This window comes from Gopherus flavomarginatus, chromosome 3 (assembly GCF_025201925.1).
Source record: "Gopherus flavomarginatus isolate rGopFla2 chromosome 3, rGopFla2.mat.asm, whole genome shotgun sequence".
NCBI classification, from domain to species: Eukaryota; Metazoa; Chordata; order Testudines; family Testudinidae; genus Gopherus; species Gopherus flavomarginatus.
Genome location: NC_066619.1, coordinates 268140122 through 268161215, shown reverse-complemented (window position 1 = coordinate 268161215; position 21094 = coordinate 268140122). Strand labels below are relative to the sequence as shown.

General features: G+C 47.6%; 1 protein-coding gene across 2 annotated transcripts in view; it reads left to right on the top strand.

Annotated features, from left to right (window-relative positions):
• The window catches only part of NSD2 (nuclear receptor binding SET domain protein 2), a 160339-nt gene that overhangs the window by 103619 nt on the left and 35626 nt on the right, over positions 1-21094 (top strand). For both annotated transcript variants that reach the window (XM_050947352.1, XM_050947351.1), the window contains exons 11-15: positions 992-1123; positions 7126-7249; positions 8272-8472; positions 12192-12371; positions 14464-14620. In XM_050947352.1, coding sequence (XP_050803309.1) covers positions 992-1123; positions 7126-7249; positions 8272-8472; positions 12192-12371; positions 14464-14620 — 794 coding nt within the window. The remainder of the gene's footprint in view (positions 1-991; positions 1124-7125; positions 7250-8271; positions 8473-12191; positions 12372-14463; positions 14621-21094) is intronic.

The window sequence follows — 21094 nt, the reverse complement described above, 5'->3', positions numbered from 1 at the left end:
TGAAAAAGGGGGAAAAAGGTTATTTACCATAGTAAATGTGATTTTGAGTGTGTTGCCTCTGCATATTCACACTACAGGTCTGTCTTTTCCTTTTCCTTGGAGCTCTGCATTCATGAGATGGAGATTTAGTGGACTGAGTCAAGGTAGTTGGGGATGTCTTCACGTGTTCTAGGCAAGGCTCCAAAGTTCAGTTTTATGAAGTGATGTTTCTACTGTCCAGTGGGGCAGTGCTTTTCCACAGGGTATCCAAAGCTCAACAGCACTGATTATATGCATCTAATAAGTGTGAATTTGCAGAGAACGTTCTTCAAAGAACACATGTTTTCTAGTCCTTAGACAAATCTACCATTCGTGTGCATATGGTACAATATGTTGATCTTTGACTAGTTATAATAGAAAATTGAATCTAAAATGGCATGCAGCAAGATCCTGAGATTTTTATCTGCACCAGGGGTTGGCAGCCTTTCAGAAGTGGTGTGCCAAGTCTTCATTTATTCACTTTAAGGTTTCGCGTGCCAGTAATACATTTTAATGTTTGTAGAAGGTCTCTTTCTATAATTCTATAATATATAACTAAACTATTGTTGTATGTAAAGTAAATAAGGTTTTTAAAATGTTTAAGAAGCTTCATTTAAAATACAGAGCCCCCCCAGACTAGTGGCCAGGACCCGGGCAACTTGACTGCCGCTGAAAATCAGCTCATCTGCCACCTTCGGCACTCATGCCATAGGTTGCCTACCCCTGATCTACACTATTTGTTTAGTCTCTGAAAACAGTGGTTTAGTCCTTTTTACAGGACATCCACAATCATGTAACTAGTTTTTTTAAGAAAATTTACTTTTGTGGTGGCAAAGCAAATAATAGTCTGACACGGTCTTAGTCTAGAATTCCATCTTCATATTTCCTTTAGTAACTTTCTCACAAAACTGATTACACTCAACCATTTTCCTCTGTGAATTTGATAGATTTAATGCGTACATTTAATCTTCAGATCTCGGATGGTCAAGGAGATGAGCGATCAGAGTCACCCTATGAAAGTGCAGATGAGACTCAGACAGAAGCATCTATATCATCCAAAAAATCTGAGCGAGGAGCAGCAGCAAAAAAAGAATATGTGTGTCAGGTGAGAGACATTAGTTAGTCATTTGTTACTGTTGCGTTTTCTCTAGAAACATTTTTTAAAAGATACAAAACTGAGACTGGAAGTAGAGTTTTGGGAACTCGAGGGGGAGTTAGTGCTTCATCCAAGCCTGGGTTATTTACATCTCTTGAGGGAGGAATAGTTCAGTGATATGAGCACTAGACTAGAAGACAGGGATTGTTGAATTCTAGTTTATTCCTCTATTTGACCATGGGCAAATGATGTAGCCTTTACACTTTAGTTTCTATAACTGCAAAACAAACATAATACCTTTCTCAAAGGAGGGCAGGTAACTAGATAGTGTTAGATTGTAAACCCTAGAGCGCAGAGACGTGTGTGTGTGTGTGTGTGTGTGTGTGTGTGTTTGTAAAGTGTCAGTGACACCACAGTGAGACCCAGATTACAGCCTCTGGGCACGACTGTAATATAAATAACACTTGCTTTAATGATGGTATTGGTATGGTCAGGCTTTTAAAAAAAAATAAAATAAAATGCTGCTAGCAGTATTTAAAAAGGGATCATTACTTGTGAAAATGAGGTAACATACATCAGGGAATATCTGGTTTGTCTCCAAGGACCAAACAAGCAAATTGTCTCTATCTCTCACTCTTTACATATAGTAATAATGAAATTACATTTATTTTAAAATGTTGAGGTGACTGATCACTAACTGTGCAGTCATTATAGCTTGATAGTTTTTAGTTCTTTGAGTGCTTGTTCATGTAGATTCCATTTTATGTGTGTGCGCACCCAGGTGCACAATTGTCTGAGATTTCTGCCTTAGCGGTATCCGTAGGGCTGGCTTGGCGCCCCCTGGTGTGGCACTCCTTTGTGGCGGAATATCAGGTGCTGCTGGCCCTGCGCCTTCTCATTTCCTTCTAACTTCCCATTACGGTTGGTTGGAGCGCCTTGTCTTGCTTCACAAGAGCAGCAGCGGTTGTCCACTGACTGATTTAGTGGTTGTTATACATAGTTTCATAGACAGTTGGTAGTGTGTGTTAGTCAAGAGAGTCCTACTTTGGACTTTGCCCTAAGCGGGCATGCCTCACTCCCCCGGTTTCAAGCCGTATGCGTCATGCAGCAGGCCAGTGCCTATCAGCGATCCACACGATAGCTGTCTTAAGTGTCTGGGTGAAGGCCACAGGAAAGACAGGTGCCGCATCTGTACCATCTTTTGCCTGCGGACTCAGAAAGAGCAGGATATCCTCTTGAGGGCGTTACTCATGGAGGCTGCTCATCATCCAGCATCAGAACCTTCCATGGCAGCGCCAACGTCCAACACTTTGGCCTCGGTGCTCGCCGCCGGTGTCAGACTTGGCCTGGCACCGTTCCGTTTCACCTGCGCCAAAGAATAGGCTGAAGAAAAGAAGCCCCTTGGCACCAAAGGAGAGAGGGGCTTCGGGCAAAGGACTTGTGTCAGGTCATGCACTCACTATGGGAGTAGCGCAGATGTCTGACCCACCAGCCCCGCCTCCCACCCTAGGAAGCAGCAGGGGGTCCCAGCCAGTGGTGGGTCCTTGAGTGCCCGAAGTGGTCCCAGTGGCTAAGGAACAAGGCCGACTGGCTCCACAGGTGCCACGCCAGGTGACCAGTAACGACTCCATTCACGGCACCAAAGGAGAAAGCCACCAGGGTGCTGCAGCATAGATTGGTCACCGGATCAAAGGCGCAAGTCCCCATCGCTGTGACCTCGGGATCAGGCACCCCAGCCTAGCTTGCTAGCCAGAAGGCCTAAATCTCCATCAAGATCCCCTCCTACTAGGTGAGGGACTCTGGACTCGTGGTGCTGCTCCCCGTACCAACGACCATCTGTCCATATGTCACCTAGATGCCAAACACGCTCTCCCAGAAGGTTTCCTCGTCGTTCGTCTCTGTCCTGGAGGGCTCATTCAAGATCTCGGTGTCATTTGCACTTGCCCTGGTACCATTCTTCCGGCAGGTGACATTACTCTCTGTTTCCCCCTATTGATCGCTTACCAGGGTCGGTAGGCAGAACCAGGCCTCAACAGACCCTCCATGGTCACCAGAGGACAGTGATCAGGGTTAGACTGCAATTTTAGTCTGTCGCCGAGACATGGGAGACGGAGGTGGTCCCCGGCCACGGTTCCAACACAGCAGGGGCCATGGCCCCCCACCCCCCAGTTGCCATTCTGGAACCTGTGAGGGGTGCCAGTGATGCCGGTCCAGTACTCCCAGCCCTCCCTGGCTGCATCAGACAAACCAGCTGAGGTACCGTTGGTGCCACAATCAGAACACGGTACCACGGTGGAAGCAGAGCCTATGCACCATACCCTGGAGTCGAGGAAGTCCTCCCCTGAGAAGGGAGGGGATGACACCATCCCTCAGGCAACAGAATTGTCCTCTTCGTCCCCAAACGAGGTGGTGGCTGGACCTTCCCACACCAGCAGTCCTCTGGACGATTTTAAGGAGCACCAGGCCATCTTTTAAATGGGTGGCTGAAAATCTTGGTCTGCATGTTGAGGAGGTTGCTGAGGAGGCAGACGACTTCTTCAATGTCATTTTGGCCACCACACTAGCAAAAATTGCATTTCCCATCCACCCAGGAGTGCTCAAAATAACCAAATTGGTGTGGCAAACCCTTCATCTGTTCCGCTGACATCAGCGAAAGCGGAAAAGAAATACTGTGTCCTTGCAAAGACTCGACTTATTTGGCAGGAAAGTTTATTTGACAGCCAGCTTATAGTACAGGGTCTCTAACCACCGGGCCCTGTTGGGACGTTATAACTTTAACCTGTGGGACTCAATAAGTTCACAAAGGCCCTTCCACAGGATCGTGTCCAAGAGTTTGCCATGTTGGTGAGCAAAGGCACAGTGGTGGCCTGGGGAGTCCTCTCAGGTGTCCTGGGACACAATGGACTTGGCTGGCAGGGTGGTCATGTTGGCGGTGGCCATGAGACGTAGCTCCTGGTTGCAGGCTTCTGGGCTATCCCAAGAGATGCAAACCACAATCCAGGACCTGCCATTCGAGGGTTCGGTGCTCTTTTATGAGCTATTTGACTCCTGGCTGTGGGCTCAAGGACTCCTGAGTCACCCTCCAATCCCTGGGCTTGCACACCCCTCCGCCGTTCCATCCTCCACTTCTTCTGACATAGTCTGACTCCTACAGGCGAAAGGACAAAGGGCCTAAGACGCTACCTGTCCTCTTCCTGCCTGGCTGCCCAACCTGACCCTCCCACAAGTCAGGGAGGCCAGAAGCAGTCATTTTGAAGATGCGCTTGAGAACCGCACCCCAGTCAATATACTGGACTCAACTCTCCCTTTCCTCAACTGCCTCCACCATTTTCAGTCTGCCTGGTCCCGTGTCACCTCAGACCACTGGGTGCTTGATACGGCTTCTTCAGGCTACACCCTGCAGTTTATCGCCAACCATCCTTCCCATCCCCATTATCCCATCCCTCTTCAGGGACCCTTCTCATGAGCAACTCCTCATTCAGAAGGTCGAAAACCTCAGTCAATATCAGGGAACTCAGTGTGGTTTGACTAGCCTGCCAAGCCTTTCTGCCTCATATACAACACAGAGTACTTCAGGTCCTGATGGACAACATGGCTACAGACTTCTTTATCAACAGGCAAGGTGGAGCTAGGTTGTCTGCCCTTTGCGAAGGAAGCCCTCTGGCTCTGGGACTTCTGCCTACATCACAACATCCATCCCATGGCTGCTCACCTTCCACGGTCCAGATTGCTTCAGCAGGACATTCTCGTCTCGCCACAAGTGGTCTCTTAATTCGGAGGTGGTCGGTTCCATCTTCCAGAGGTGGGGAACTCCCCGGGTGAACCTATTTGAATCCTGGCAGAACAGGAGATGCCATGTCGTTTTCTCAATTGGTGGCATGGACAGAAGAGCTCTGTCAGACACCTTTCTGCTGCTGAGGTTCGAGGCTCTGATATATGCCTTTCCTCCCAGTGCCATTGCTACCCAGGATCCTCATGAAAATCAAACAGGACAGGGTGAGGGTCATCCTCATAGCACCGATGCGGCCACGCCACCATTGGTTCAGCACTCTGCTGGACCGCTCAGTGGTGACCATATTGCAGTTACCACTCAGGTCGAAGCTATTGTCCCAGAACCATGGTATTGTTCTGCACCCAACCTGGCAGTGTTATATCTGATGGCTTGGCTGCTGCGTGGCTAAACACGAAGGAGCAGCAGTGCTCGGCTGAGGTTCATCGCGTTCTGTTGAGAAGTAGGAAGTCCTCCACCAGAGCGATCTACCTGGTCGAGTGGAAACGATTCACCTGCTGGATTGCAGACAAAGGTGTTCATCCTAAGCGGGCTTCACTGTAACTTATTCTGGACTACATCCTGCACTTTAAGCTCCAGGGCTTGTTCCTCTTATCGATCAAGGTCCGTCTAGTGGCCATCTTGGCCTTCCATCTGCCATTCAAGGTCAGGTCGGTTTTTGCTCAGGATATCACAGCCAGATTCTTTAAGGGCCTAGAGCACCTCTGCCAGTATGTCAGGGATCTCGACCTTCCGTGGAACTTGAATCTGGTGCTGTCGCAGTTTGTGGGTCCTCCCTTTGAGCTGCTGGCTTCCTGCTCCCTCCTTTTGTCCTGGAAGGTTGCGTTCCTGGTTGCAGTGACGTCTGCCCACTAGGTATCTGAGATTCAGGCGTTCACCTTGGAGCCACCTTACACAGTCTTAGACTTGGTCCAACGAAGGCCACACCTGGCATTTCTTCCCAAGGTAGTCTCTCAGTTTCAGTCGAGCCAGGACATTTACTTACCAGTCTTCTTTCCGAAGCCACATAAGTCTGTGGAGGAGCACAGGCTACGTGCCCTACACGTCAGACAGGCGCTTCCTTCTACATTGGCAGGACTAAGCCGTTCCATAAGTCAGCGCAGTTATTCGTCGCTGTGGCCGACAGAATGAAAGGTCACCCTGTATCTACTGAAATAATTTCTTCTTGGATCCCTGCCTGCGTTCGTTTCTGCTACGACCAATGAAGGTGCCACCCCCAGCGATTGTCATCACTCACTCAACCAGGGCACAGGCTTATTTGGCAGCCTTTCTGGCCCATATGCCTATTCAAGACATCTGTAGAGTGGCCACCTGGTCATCCATCCACACTTTTACGTCCCATTATGCACTGACCCAGATGCTGGCTTTGGTAGGGAAGTACTGCAAGCCGCTAACTGTGAACTCCGAGCCCACCTCCGTGGATACTGCTTGTGAGTGACTGAAATTGGAATCAACATGAGCAAGCACTAGAAGAAGAACCAGTTACCTGTCTTTTCATAACTGTTGTTCTTTGAGATGTGTTGCTCATGTCCATTCCATTTCCTACCCTTCTACCTCTGTCAGAGTTGCTGGCTAGAAGGAACTGAGAGGGCACAGGTCCGGCAGTGCCTGATGTACCAGACCATGGGAGCGCCACTCTGGGGGCTCCACAGCTGTCCCTATGGATACTGCTAAGGCAGAAATCTGAGACAACTGTGCATGTGGATGTGAACACACCTAAAATGGAATGGACATGAGCAACACATCTCAGAGAACAACAGATTTGAAAAGGCAGGTAACCGCTTTTTATTCATGTGCTAATGCTGACAATTCAGGCCTGGAAGTATCACAAGGCCTAGCATATTACGTTAAGTATTCCTGGTAAGGAGAAAATAAGGTTGCTTTTAGCCTTCCTTAGTCTGCAATTTCCAAGAGTAGAAAATTTGTTTACAATCTTTTTGTACTTATTAGATTGAATCTACATTATTTAGCACTGTGTGTGTGTCTGTCTAGAAGGCATACATGTAAATAGTTTGTATTTATTAAATACATCCTAAATATTTGTAGGAATGGAAAAAACATTTCTGCTTGGAAACTAGATGATCTGATGGTTGTAGAATTATCTTTTCCTCCACTTCAGATACAAAGAGTGTGAGAGGAGAAGTAGGTGAGAGAAATAACAAAGAAAACAGTAAATCCCATGTGCGTATTTTTAACGCTCAATACTTTTTTGATTTAAAAGCTGTGTGAAAAACCAGGTGATCTCCTGTTGTGTGAAGGCCTGTGCTTTGGAGCTTTTCATGTAAGCTGCCTTGGGCTCCCTGGAAGACCAGCAGGAAAATTCATTTGTCGTGAATGTACATCAGGCAAGTCTTGTCCATTTCTGTTAATAAAAAGCCATAGTGTTTATATCATTTGTCCTAACAAATCTTGTTAGCTGAGATTATGTATATCTGAAGGAACCATTTTTCTCCTGGTGCCAGGCAGGATGGGAGCTCACATTACCATTAACTTTGTCTCTTCATGTAAGTGCTGGAAAATCCAGGTACCCAGCATTTTTAGTTGAAACCACGTGCATCTTGAGCTGGTTTAGCATGTGCAATGCATAATCATAACACTTGCAGAATACTTGTCATCATATGTAATTCCAGAAGACTCAAAACCTGTGGAAAGCATTAGAAGTCCTACAATCAGGTAAAAGAAGTAGTTTAAACAATTCCTGTTCTTCCCCCTGCCCCCCAGTCTTCTCATTTTTCAATCTCTTCTTCATCCTACAAAAAGACTAACTGTACTTCTTAGTAATAAATCTCTGTTGCTCTTTCTCCTGTAATAACTACTGCTGGTTTATAATACTTGAACATGACTTAAAAGCTATTGTAGTCCTGTTGCATCCTTAAACAGAAAAGATGCTGAACCTTGTTAAAGTAAACTGTGACTCATAATAATGAAGTTTTCATGACTTGGTTTTCAAGTGGCACAGAAATAAGCTTCATAAACTGTCTCACATTGTAGGCTGATCTTGTCATCTTCAGGATCACAGACAACCCATGTTATTGACTTCATTGTTAAAAAGAATTGCCTTTATAGTACTCCTGTAGTATTAAAAGGTTCTTTAATTAAGAACACGTAAGCAAGTCAGCGATTGAAGAGTTGGAGTTTCTGTGTACAATTTACACAGTAATTGATTTATATTGTAGTTATATTTGATTTGTTTTGGGATGGGTTGATTAGAAGCCATTTAATTCTCAAAGTTATAACTAAATTTGAGTCAATGATTTAGATCAAGTAAGAGTTTTGTTTTTGTTCCTTTTTCTCCCCAGCGAAATATAATCTAAATACAGAAACTCGAGTAAAAAATAGAATGTTGCTTTTTTGCTTTTATTTTTAGGTGTTCACACATGTTTTGTGTGTAAGGAGAGAAAGGCAGATGTGAAACGCTGTATTGTATCCCAGTGTGGTAAATTCTACCATGAGGCTTGTGTGAGAAAATTTCATCTTACTGTATTTGAGAACAGAGGTTTTCGATGTCCTTTCCACAGCTGTGTAAGCTGTCATGTTACTAACCCCTCAAATCCAAGAATATCAAAAGGTATTCCTTCATTTTTTTTTTCAGGTTTTTTTTCTTAAACTTTCTGAGTTTAGCTCCAACTAGCATTGTTGTACATAAAGAATTAAAGGTACCTCTGCTAACTGAGTTGTTAATCTTGTTCAACCTATTCAACATACTTTATTATAGTAATGTTGTAGGACAACTCTGGTTGTAATTAAAGAGGCACTTTCACTTGGAGCCTCGGTCACTTATAGTTATCTGAAAGAAAATTATTTTCAGATTTATGTATTTCATGATGGATCCCTGATCAAAAGTAACTTTTTTCTATGTCGAGTAAAATTCCATATGGCCATTTCTTATTCATGTACTTATTTTATCTATAACAATAAAAATTAGGGCTGTCAAATAATTAAAACAATTAATTGTGTGATTAATTGCACTTTTAATACAGACGTCACCAACCGGTTGATCGTGATCGACTGGTCGATCCTAGAGACTCTCCCTGTCGATCGCAATCTCCGGCCGCTAAAAGTCCCGCTTTGTAGTGAGGCTGTCGCTAAGGTGGGCTCCCTTCCTGCCCCGGCCCCATGCCGCTCCCAGAAGTGGCCAGCACACCCCCCCACAGGGGAGGAGGGGATACGGGTCTCTGTGTGCTGCTCCTGCCTGTAAACACCACCCCTGTAGCTCTCATTGGCCAGAAATGGGGAACTGTGGCCAATGGGAACTGTGGGTGCAGTGCCCGCAGAGAGGGGCAACGTGCGGAGGCACAGACATATCTTTTTACACACACACACCCCTCTGCAGGGGCACGTTGGCCCCTTCTGGGAGCGGCGAGGGGCCACGGCAGGCCTCCCAGAGCCAGCACACCATACCCCCTCCTGCACCCCTGCCCCAGCCCTGATCCTCCCCTCCCAGAACCAGCACCCCATACTCTCTCCTGCGCCCCAGCACTCTTCTCCAGCCTGGAGCCCCCTCCTGCTCCCAAACTCCCTCCCAGAGTTTGCATCCCTCACCCCCACCTGCACCCCAACACTCTCCCCAGAGCCCAGAGCCCCCTCCCACACTGAGAACCCCTCGGCCCCAGCCCAGAGCCTGCATCCCCTCCCGAAGTCCAACCCCCTTACCCCAGCCCAGTGAAAGTGAGTGAAGGTGTAAGAGAGAGAGCAACAGAGAGAGGTGGGGATGGAGTGAGTGGGGCGGGGCCTCGGGGAAGGGACAGGGTAGAGCCTGGGTTTCTCTTAAATTCAGAAAGTGATCTTGTGCGTAAAAAGGTTAGAGACCACTGCAATAATAGAATACCATTTAGTTAAATAGTTTTGGATATTTTCAAATATATTGATTTCAATTACAAGACAGAATACAGTGTGTACAGTGCTCACTCTATTTTTTATTATAAATATTTGTACTATAGAAAACAAAATAAATAGTATTTTTCAATCCACCTAATAAAAGTATGGTAGTGCAGTCTCTTTATCATGAAAGTTGAACATACAAATGTAGAACTATGTACAAAAAATAACTGCGTTCAAAAACAAAACAGTGTAAAACTTCAGAGCCTTCAAATCCAGTCCTACTTCTTGTTCAGCCAGTTGCTCAGACAAACAAGTTTTACGTTTGCAAGAGATAATGCTGCCCACTTCTTGTTTACAATATCATCTGAAAGCGAGAACAAGCTTTCACGTGGCACTGTTGAAGCCGGCATTGCAGAATATTTATATGCCAGATGCGCTAAAGATTCATATGTCCTTTCATACTTCAACCACCATTCCAGAGGACATGCATCTATGCTGATAATGGGTTCTGCTTGATAACCATCCAAAGCAATGCGGGCTGATGCATGTTTATTTTCATTATGTGAGTCAGATGTCACCAACAAAAGGTTGAATTTCTTTTTTGGTGGTTTGAGTTCTGTAGTTTCTGCATTGGAGTATTGCTCTTTTAAGACTTCTGAAAGCATGCTTCACACTTCATCGCACTCAGATACTGAAAGGCACTTCAGATTCTCAAACCTTGGGTTGAGTGCTGTAACTATCTTTAAAAAGCTCACATTGTTACCTTCTTTGCATTTTGTCAAATCTGCAGTGGAAGTGTTCTTAAAATGAACAACGTGCTGAGTCATCATCCAAGACTACTATAACAATAAATATATGGCAGAATGAGGGTAAAACATAGCAGGAGACATACAATTCTCCCCCAGGGAGTTCAGCCACAATTTTAATTAATGCATTATTTTTTTTAACAAGCGTCATTAGCATGGAAGCATGTTCTCTGGAATAGTGGCCAAAGCATGAAGGGGCATACAAATGTTTAGCATAACTTGTTGCTGGCATTACAAGGTACTTACGTTTCAGAATGCCATGCGAATGCTTGTTCTCACTTTCAGGTGACGTTGTAAATAAGAAGCGTCTAGCTTTATCTCCCCTAAATGTAAACAAACTTGTTTGTCTTAGCAGTTGGCTAAACAAGAAGTAGGACTGAGTGGACTTGTAGGCTCTAAAGTTTTACATTTTTTTATTTTGAGTACAGTTATGTAACATATAAATTTGTAAGTTGCACTTCCATGATAGAGATTGCACACCAGTACTTGCATGAAGTGAATTGAAAAATAGTATTTCTTTTGTTTGCCATTTTTACAGTGCAAATATTAGTAATAAAAATAGTAATGTAAAGTGAGCACGGTCAATTTTGTATTCTGTGTTGTAATTGAAATCATAATATTTGAAAATGTAGAAAAATATCCAAAAATATTTAATACATTTCAGTTGGTATATTATTGTTTAACAGTGCGATTAAAATTGCAAGTGCGATAATTTTTTTAGTTAATCATGTGAGTTAGCTGCAATTAATCAACTGCCCTAATAAAATGTTGGGGGGGGAGGTTGTTTTTTTCACCTTGAGAATTCAGAACAACTCAAGAAGAAGTGTATGCTATGTCTAAAGTAGAAAAATGGTTGGGAAAAGTGTTCAAATGGACTGAAAAGCCATAAGGCACCTATGCACTATGCCACTTTTATTACTGTTTCAGGCCCCATTCCTTCAGCACTTGGATATATAGTCCCGTTAATGTTAGCTGAACTACTCATTTGAATGGGTACTTACGTGAGTAAGAGTAGCAGAATTTCCCCTTTAAAGTATGTGCCAACTGCAGATCTCCACACATATATACAAAATAAAGTTTATTATCTGGGAAACTACATGTAGAAGTACATGAATAATTATCTGTCGTCATGAGGATTCTTACTTGTATCTTGTCAAGTTGTGCCAGTCATGTCACAGAATAAATACTGATAGTTAGACATCTCTTTCCTAAACAGGCTAGAAATTAGATAGGACAGATGTGGGAGAGTGTGAGTAAGAGAGAATTGGGAATATTTATATAAATAACATGCAATGAAATGTTGTTAATTTGGGGACCCTTTAGTTTTAATGTGTACTTAAAGCTTATTTTTTTTTAACAACTTACTACACACATTCTGTTGTGTATGTATGAAGCTCTTCTTAGCATGTTACAGTGCCTTTAATTCAGTGTGGGATCTCTTCTTCCTTAAAAGCAAAACTCAGTGTAGAAAACCTGCATTAATTCAGTATTCTGATTGAATTTAAAATGCATGGTTTTTAAAGATACGATGTTTTTCACATTTTGTATGTATGTTTATAGGCTACATTATGCAGTAATAACAAACATTTTTGAATATATCTGCAGACCAATTAAATCTCTAGTTTAGAAAGATAATATAAAAGTATTCTGCTTCTGCTAGGCAAAATGATGCGGTGTATTCGCTGTCCTGTTGCTTACCATGCTGGAGATGTTTGCATTGCTGCAGGGTGTGCAGTGATCACTTCCAACAGCATTGTTTGTACCAATCATTTCACGGCCATGAAGGGAAAAAGTCATCATGCACACATCAATGTGAGCTGGTGTTTTGTGTGCTCAAAAGGTAAATTGATGTGCAAATCTTTATTTTATTGCTTTACTAAAAGTATAAACTAATCAGCATCTAAATATTCATTTTTCAATGTATTTTATTAAGATATTTAAAGAAAAACACCAGACACATAGTGTAACTTCAGATTTCTTCAAAGTGTTGTTGAAGGTATTGGAATATCTTGTTAACTGCAGATGTCATTAAATTTTTTGGATTTTTTTTTTACTTGCACTTTATCCAACTACCCTTTGATTTAATTGTTATGCAGAGAAGCTTAATGAGTACAGCCACTGTACACAGTGGTGATTAGAATATGGAGGAAGCAAACTACCAGACCTGATGACAAATTAAATAAACACTGTGGAAGCTTGTTAAGTCACAGTTTGCTTAACTACCCACTTGAAAATTCATGCGCACTGTGACAGGGTGCAGCCTGGAAATGGGGTATCACTGAGCCCTCTGTCTCAGCAACCTGGACTTCCTCTCACACTGTGATGCTGTGACAAGCTGCAAACCTCTCTAGGTACTGCACTTAACACAGACATCGAAAGGCAGGGACACACCCAGCTGCATTACATGAATACTTTTGCTTGCCACTCCTGAATCAACAATAGAGAGGCTCCAGCCAGTTCTCCACAGCTCCCCAGCCCTAGGACTCCAGAGCTGTACCATCTTTCCCTGGTCAGAAGCCTGACCATTGTAAGTTTTTTACCTAGTCCACCCCTCCCTCCATGCGAAGAGGACATGCACCAGCTCCTGTTCCTGAGTAGATTTCCCAAGCACTTCAAGCAAAAGGTTTTAGGTAAAATGTAAAACAGATTTATTAACTACAGGAAGATTTTAAGTGATTATAAGCAGTAAGCATACAGATCAAAGTTGGTCAGTTAAGAAATCAAAGTAAAATCGCAATCTGAGTTCTATTAACTAAACTGGATATGAATTAAGCAGTTTCTCATCCTGACGGTATAGTTTCTTAATACACAAGCTGGGATTCTCCTTTCCAGCCTGGGACCACCTCCCCAGTTCAGTCTTTGTCCTCCAGATGTGTTTCCAGGTGTTGAGTTGTGGGGGGAGAGAGGAGAAATGATGATGTCACTTCCCCTCCTTTATAGGATCCTCCAGCTTGCTGGAAAGATCTTTTGCTATGAGGTGAGTCAAGCAGTCTCCATTGTCTACATACTCTCTCTGAGAGGTCTCCGTTGTATATAGTTCCTGGAGTAGTCCTTGTGCGCGTGTATTCCCCTTACTGGGCCATCAATGCTGCCTGGCTTCTCCATTGTTGTACCTGAAAGGCTGGTTGTGGGTGTTTCCCAACATATTTCAGCAACACACACATATAGGAAGACTTCATAACTTCACATACAATGATAGCACATACAATCCAACTGGATATTAATGTTCAGCAGGTACTTTTAAAATGATACCTCACAAAGCATGCTTTGTACAAAACACATCATAATTATATCACCATATATATATATATGGTGAATATGGGAGTGCCAGGGTGTTGTTTTGCAGTACCAAATGTGACACATGCTAAATAGTGAGATCTCCTTGATTCAATTTGATTGGAAACATTCTTTAGATGCTAGTTTTTATTAAAAATTTACATACTGTTAAGCATTGTCATAAATTAAACTACAATTGTTAAAATAAAATGGAGTAATTACAATTTGTGATGCATTATCCTAGCTTTTATTTGATTGTTAGTTCATGTGCTAATTTGTGAGACAAGGTGGGTGAGGTAATATTTTTATTGGCCCAACTTCTGTTGCTTTGAGACAAGCTTTTGAACTTACATAGAGCTCTTCTTCAGGTCTGGAAGACTCTGTGTGTCACAGCTAAATAGGACTACAACATCACGGCATATTGCTAATTTGTATAATTTAGTAATCTGAGTCTTCTAATCACCCAAGTTAATGAGGTTTTCTGTGTTTTTTCATATGAATGAGTGATATCCATTTGTTGCAGATCAGTATGTTCCAACCAGTTTTAAAAAAAATGTAGTGTCTAGTTACATGCTACTGTGATTTAAATCACACTGAAATGCTAAACTTTTTTCCCCCTTGAAACTTAAACTTTCAATCTTTTATTTTGTACACAGGAGGAAGCCTGTTGTGCTGTGAGTCATGTCCTGCAGCATTTCACCCAGACTGTTTAAATATTGAAATGCCAGATGGTAGCTGGTACTGCAACGACTGTAGGGCTGGAAAGAAACTCCGTTTCCAGGATATCATTTGGGTCAAACTTGGAAATTACAGGTCTGATGAATGGACTTAGATTTTTTCATTTAATATAAATATAATATAATATAAAATTACTTTTGCTAAAAGTAACTTGAAAACAAGTTTTGTGTGTGGAAATCTGTTAAACTAGGGGATTGCATGCTTTGGTGCATCTGGAGGCCAAGATCAGTGCATGAACCAAGGGCTCCTTGCACGACTCCTTTCCTCTCCCCCACCCCCCAACTGTTCTGTGTGCCACTCTCTCCTCTTCCATTTCAGGGACTCACAGCAACTAGGGGCTCCGTGTGCCCCTCAGTCCCCCACCAGGAGCTGTTCTATTCCATGCCCTTTTCCCCCATACTGTTGTGACCCATTCTCCCCTCGCCCGATGCAGGGGCTCTGTGTGCCCTCTCTCCCTTACCAGGGATCCCCATTTTCCCCATGCTAGGAACTGTGTGTCCCCCATTCCCTTGTAACTGCTCCTGTCTTAGCCTATCTGTGTCTAGACTAGAGTGTCACCCACTGCTTCTGTAGGCCAGGCTCATGGCACACATCAGTAGTTCCTTGTATCCCTGTCTCATTTGAGTGATGTTCCCCGTTGTCCCGCTGAGGGTTATGCACATGGACCCAGAGCTTTTGAAAATAGCATTGTCCCTTCATTCACACATGGGCCGTGGCTCTACCTCATGGTTTTGACTGAGACGATAAAGGGCAGGGCAGACTCCTTCTCGCCACCGCATGGTCTAATTCAGAGTGTCTTCTGTTCGCTGGTCTCTTGTGACGCACTTTCCTCAGTATATGCTTGTATATAGTTCAGTATTCTGTTATTTTTGTAGTAGTCTTAGTATTAGTGTTTTTCAAGGTTTTAAGGACTTTGGGATACTGTTTTACTGACCTCCTTCATCCCCCAGCACCCATGCTTGGGTACTGGATTATGCTGAAGACGCCTGGGTTCAAGATCTGCGCTTCCTGCCATCGCTTGTTTTTGATCAGTGATGAGCACCAATGCTGCCTTTACTGCTTGGGGGAAGTCCATGTTGCATCAAGGTGCAATATCTGTCTCTCCTTTCCAGCCCATACCTAGGAAGTCCAGGCTCTCCGCCTCAAGAAGCACCTCATAGAGATTGCCATGAAGCCATGGTCAGATCCAGGCCAGGGAACACCCCGTACATCTGCCTGAGCAGTCGAGCAGAACGCCTCCTACTGCAGAGTCCCAGTCTGGTTCTGCCAGTACCAGTACTAAGGACTCCATGCCAGGGACTAGCCATGGGGCAAGGAAGCACGTCATAAGCATGGCAGTAAATCTTCCTTAAGGCCCAAGAAGGACATTTCATCCTCTACAAGTTCAGTCACGGAAAAGCAGTGCGTTTCCAGGCTCACAAGCATGGCAAGAAGTCACATAGAACACTGGACCAGCTGATCCCAGTTACTGAGTCACGTGTGCCTTCTGGATCGGTACCACCAAAGTCACAGAAATCACTGGTTCCGAGGCAGTTCTCCATTCATGAATTGTTTGCCCTGGATGAGGTAAGATCGCCACGTCTCTTGGTGCATTTGCCTCATAAGAGCATTGGACTTGCTGCATTTGGATTGTGTTCCTGTGCGCACCCCTGTGACTAACTTGGTTCTGACAGTACCACAGTTCAAACAAAGCTGTGACTCCTCAGCATGGGTGGACTCAGATGGAACACAAGGTCCGCCTCTCCTGTACCGCTGGCATAAACAGCCGAAGGTTTCACCGACTCAGCACAGAAGCCACTGGTACCCCAGTCTGTGTTATCCACTGCAGCAACTGCCAGATCTGTCTGGTTGGCTGTATTGGGGGCCTTGGCCCCAATAACCCCTTCAGAACCTTCCCAATCCATCTGAATGGAGTCCCCTATCTCGCCACTCTGGCCTTCATCTAGTAGATGTTCGGAACGAGGGTTGGGAGGATGCACCAGCTAGCCTGAATCCGGTGCCGCCAGATCTGGAGAGATTCCCATTGTCTCCAGATGCAGCAGTGTCAATTCCTTCCTCCCTGTCCCAGCCAACTATATCTATTCCTGGAACTGGCGTTAGAGGGTGGCTGATGCCTTCCCTATTCCACTGGAGGAGGTGCAGGACAGCCAACATCAATTATTTGACATTCTTCATGCATCGTTACCAGCTAGAGTGGTGCCTGCTGAAGAATGGCATTGTTGATTGGTACCATGTACTGTCTGGGATACCCTGGCCACTTGCGCACACACCTCAAAGAGGCAGAAAAAAGATACTATGTTCCTCTAAAAAGGATCTGAGTTTCTGTTTTCTCACCCTTCACCCAATTCCCTGGTTCTTCTTCGAGTGATTGCTCACATCCATTCCAGTTAGGTGTGCGCGCCGTGCGTGCACGTTCGTCGGAAACTTTTTTACCCTAGCAACTCCAGTGGGCCGGCAGGTCGCCCCCTGGAGTGGCGCCGCCATGGCGCCCAATATATATCCCTGCCGGCCCACCCGCTCCTCAGTTCCTTCTTACCGCCGTGTCGGTCGTTGGAACTGTGGAGCGCGGCATAGCTGTCCTCCACGTCCCTAGCTCTCCTTGTTCTCTATCGTTTATCTCTAGCACTATTGTAGTTGTTAATTAGATTGTTAAGTGTAGATAGTAGTAGTTAAGTTAAGTAGTTTGTAAATAGTTCTTCGCCGGGGGCTTAGCCCTTCCCGGCACCCGGCACCAGGCTCATGCCTGGTTCGCCGGGCTTCAAGCAGTGTGCGGCCTGCAAGAAGCCCATGCCCACCAGCGATCCCCACGACGCGTGCCTGAAGTGCCTGGGGGAATCGCACAGATCCGACAAGTGCCGCATCTGCAAGGCTTTTAAGCCAAGGACTAAGAAGGAGAGGGATCAAAGGCTCCGGACTCTCCTTATGGAGGCGGCACTTGACCCGGCGGCTTCGCAGGCCGTGATCTCGGCGCCGGCACCGGATCGCACCGGCACCGAGAAGACTCCCCGGCACCGACCTTCTCCGGCACCAGGGACAGAGCCTAGGCCGTCGAAGTCTATTACTCCGGCTAGGCAGACCCGACTGGAGCGCCCGGCCTCAACATCGGCCGCGGCGCCGCCGGCACCGTCGACTCCGGGCCCGGCGGGTCCGTCGAGTCCGGTGCCGCCAAGCTCCCCCATGACATCTGGGGTTGAGATAGTGGTGCCATCCACACCAGAGACCTTCGCCTCGGCACGGGACCTCATAGCCATGACTGAGCCCACTCAGCGGCCACCCCCGGTACCGCCGGTGCGGGTCGTGTCCAGAGGCAAACCTATGATGTCGGCACCGTCCCGGGACTCACGTTCTCGATCCAGGTCCCGACGTCACGGTCGCTCCGGATCCCGCCGCCGCTCGCAGTCCCGGCACCGCTCCCCTCAGCGGTACCGGTCGCACTCGCGGCACCGGTCGACATCACGACGATCGCGGTCGGACTCCAGCCGCCGACACCGGCACCGTGATTCCAGGAGCCGATCCAGACTTTATTCGCCGCACCGGTCGACCTCCCGGCGCCGAGCTGGTGGCAGGTCCCGGTCCCGGTCGACCTCCCGGCACCGAGCTGGTGGCAGGTCCCGATCCCGGCAACGAAGCGGCGCCCGGTACCGGTCCAGATCCCGGCACCGTGAGAGAACCCGGTCCCGGTCCAGGCACCGATATGACTCCCGGCACCGGTCCCCGGCACCGAGACGATCGTCCGTACCGGCCCGCGCGGACCCTTACCATCCAGGGTCCGCCCCGCCATGGCCCTCCAGACAGCCGTCCGTATCCTCGCTGACGGACAGTGGGTACGCGCTGGGCACCGACCGGCAGGCGGCGCTGTTCAGCGATCCGCCACAGCAGGACCAAGGCCCGCAGCAATGGGGATTCTGGACACCCTGGGCATATCATCAGGCCCAGGGCCCCCAACAGCTCCCTGCTAGGCCGGCGACTGCGGAGCGCAGGGCACCTGAAGCCTCGTTGTCTCGCCCCCCTCCCTCCCCGGATGGGGAGGAAGGGTCCAAGCATCAAGACTCCGCTTTGGCTCCTGAGGCAGAGGCGAGGGCCGAAGGAGACCCACCGTTAGACACTCTCTTGCCGGGGGTCTCCTCATCCTCCTCCCCGGATGAAGCGGTGGCTGGGACCTCCTCCAACAGCCCCCCCCCCGCTGGACCTCAGGGCGCACCAGGACCTCCTCAGGCGAGTAGCTCAAAATCTGAGTCTGCAAGCCGAGGAGGTCTCGGAGATAGAGGATCCAATTGTGACCATCCTCTCGGCAGACGCTCCCACCAGAGTCGCCCTGCCGTTCGTACGAACCATCCAGGCCAACGCCAACACCATTTGGCAGTCTCCGGCCTCCATTCCTCCCACCGCGAAGGGCGTAGAGAGGAAGTACATGGCTCCTTCTAAGGGCTACGAGTACCTCCACGTGCACCTGACCCCGTGTTCCCTGGTGGTCCAATCTGTCAACGATAAAGAGCGTCACGGCCAGGAAGCTCCAGCCCCCAAATCCAGGGAGGCCAGGCGGATGGATCTCCTCGGCCGTAAAGTGTACTCCGCTGGGGCGCTGCAGCTCAGGGTCTCCAACCAGCAGGCCCTGCTGAGCAGGTACGCCTTCAACTCCTGGGTGGCAGCGGATAAATTCAAGGAGCTGCTGCCACAAGATGTTCGTCAGGAGTTTACGGCCATTTTGGAGGAAGGCAAGAAGGTCGCACGCACGTCCTTGCAAGCCTCTTTGGACGCTGCGGACTCGGCTGCCCGTACCCTCGCGTCGGGTGTAACGATGCGTCGCCTCTCCTGGCTGCAGGTTTCTGGCCTTCCGCCGGAGCTCCAGCACACTATACAGGACCTTCCTTTCGAAGGCCAAGGCTTATTCTCGGATAAGACAGACCCCAGACTCAAGAGTCTGAAAGACAACCGAGTCATTATGCGGTCACTTGGGATGCACACACCAGTGACGCAACGCAGACCCTTCTGGCCGCAGCAACAACAACAACAGCGCAGGCCGTATTCCCAGTTCCGCCAGCGGCAGGACCTTAACAGGCGCCGCGGCAGGAACGGAAGGCGCAGGCACTCGGGGAACCAAGGGGGGCAGAACCAAGGCTCCTCTAAGCCCCCGCCTGGACCTAAGCCTTCATTTTGAAGGTGCGCCCGAGGGCGCAGTAACAGTTTCCCCAATGGATCCTTCCCCCCCGTTTTCCAACCGCCTTTCGTTTTTCCTCCCGGCGTGGTCCCTAATAACATCAGACCGCTGGGTCTTACGCACGGTGCAGTCGGGTTACCGCCTGCAGTTTGTTTCATTTCCTCCTCCCCGCCCCCCTTCCTCGTCCCTCTTCAGGGACCCCTCTCACGAGCAATTCCTTCGGCAGGAGGTGCAGACGCTCCTCCGCAAAGGAGCTATAGAGGCGGTGCCGGAGAACGAGAAAGGCAAGGGGTTTTATTCCCGCTACTTTCTGATCCCCAAGGCCAAGGGGGGCCTCAGGCCTATCCTCGACCTGCGAGAGCTCAACAAGTACCTGGTGAAGTTGAAGTTCCGCATGGTTTCCTTGGGGACCATTATCCCATCCTTGGATCCGGGAGACTGGTACGCCGCCCTCGACATGCAGGACGCGTATTTTCACATTGCTATCTGGCCACGTCACAGACGTTTCCTTCGCTTCGTTGTGGGGTCTCTTCATTACCAATTTGCAGTCCTCCCATTTGGCTTGTCCACGGCCCCGAGGGTGTTTACGAAGTGCATGGCAGTTGTTGTGGCGCAGCTCCGGCGCAGTCGTATCCACGTGTTTCCGTATCTGGACGATTGGTTGATTCGGGGCACGTCGGAACAACAAGTCTGCAGCCGTGTCCGCGTGATCACCGACATGTTCGCCACTCTGGGCATCTTGGTGAACACAGACAAGTCCACCCTGGTTCCCACTCAAAGGGTGGAATTCATCGGGGCCGTCCTGGACGCCACTGTGGGCAGGGCCTTGCTGCCATTGCAGCGGTTCCAGGCCTTGTCGGCGATCGTGCAACGGCTGCGGTCAGCCCCCTTAACGTCAGTAAGGACATGTCTAACCCTGTTAGGCCACATGGCGGCTTGTACTTTTGTGACCAATTACGCTCGGCTCCGCATGAGGCCCCTCCAGCTGTGGCTCATCAGTCATTACAGGCCGACAAGACAGCCGCTAGATATGTTAATCACAATCCCCCAGAGGGTCCTAGATTCTCTCGGCTGGTGGCTAGACCAGTCAGTGTTGTGTGCGGGTCTCCCCTTCCACCCATCTCAGCCCTTGGTGTCCCTAACAACGGATGCCTCAGATCTCGGCTGGGGGGCCCACGTAGGGACCCTGAGAACGCAGGGCCTGTGGTCCCAGGAGGAGGTGGGGCTACACATCAACATGCGGGAGTTGAGAGCGGTCCGTCTTGCTTGTCAAACGTTCTGTCATCAGCTTCAGGGTCGCTGTGTCGCGGTGTTCACCGACAACACGACGACCATGTATTATATCAACAAGCAGGGCGGCACCAGATCCTCCTCCCTGTGCCACGAGGCGA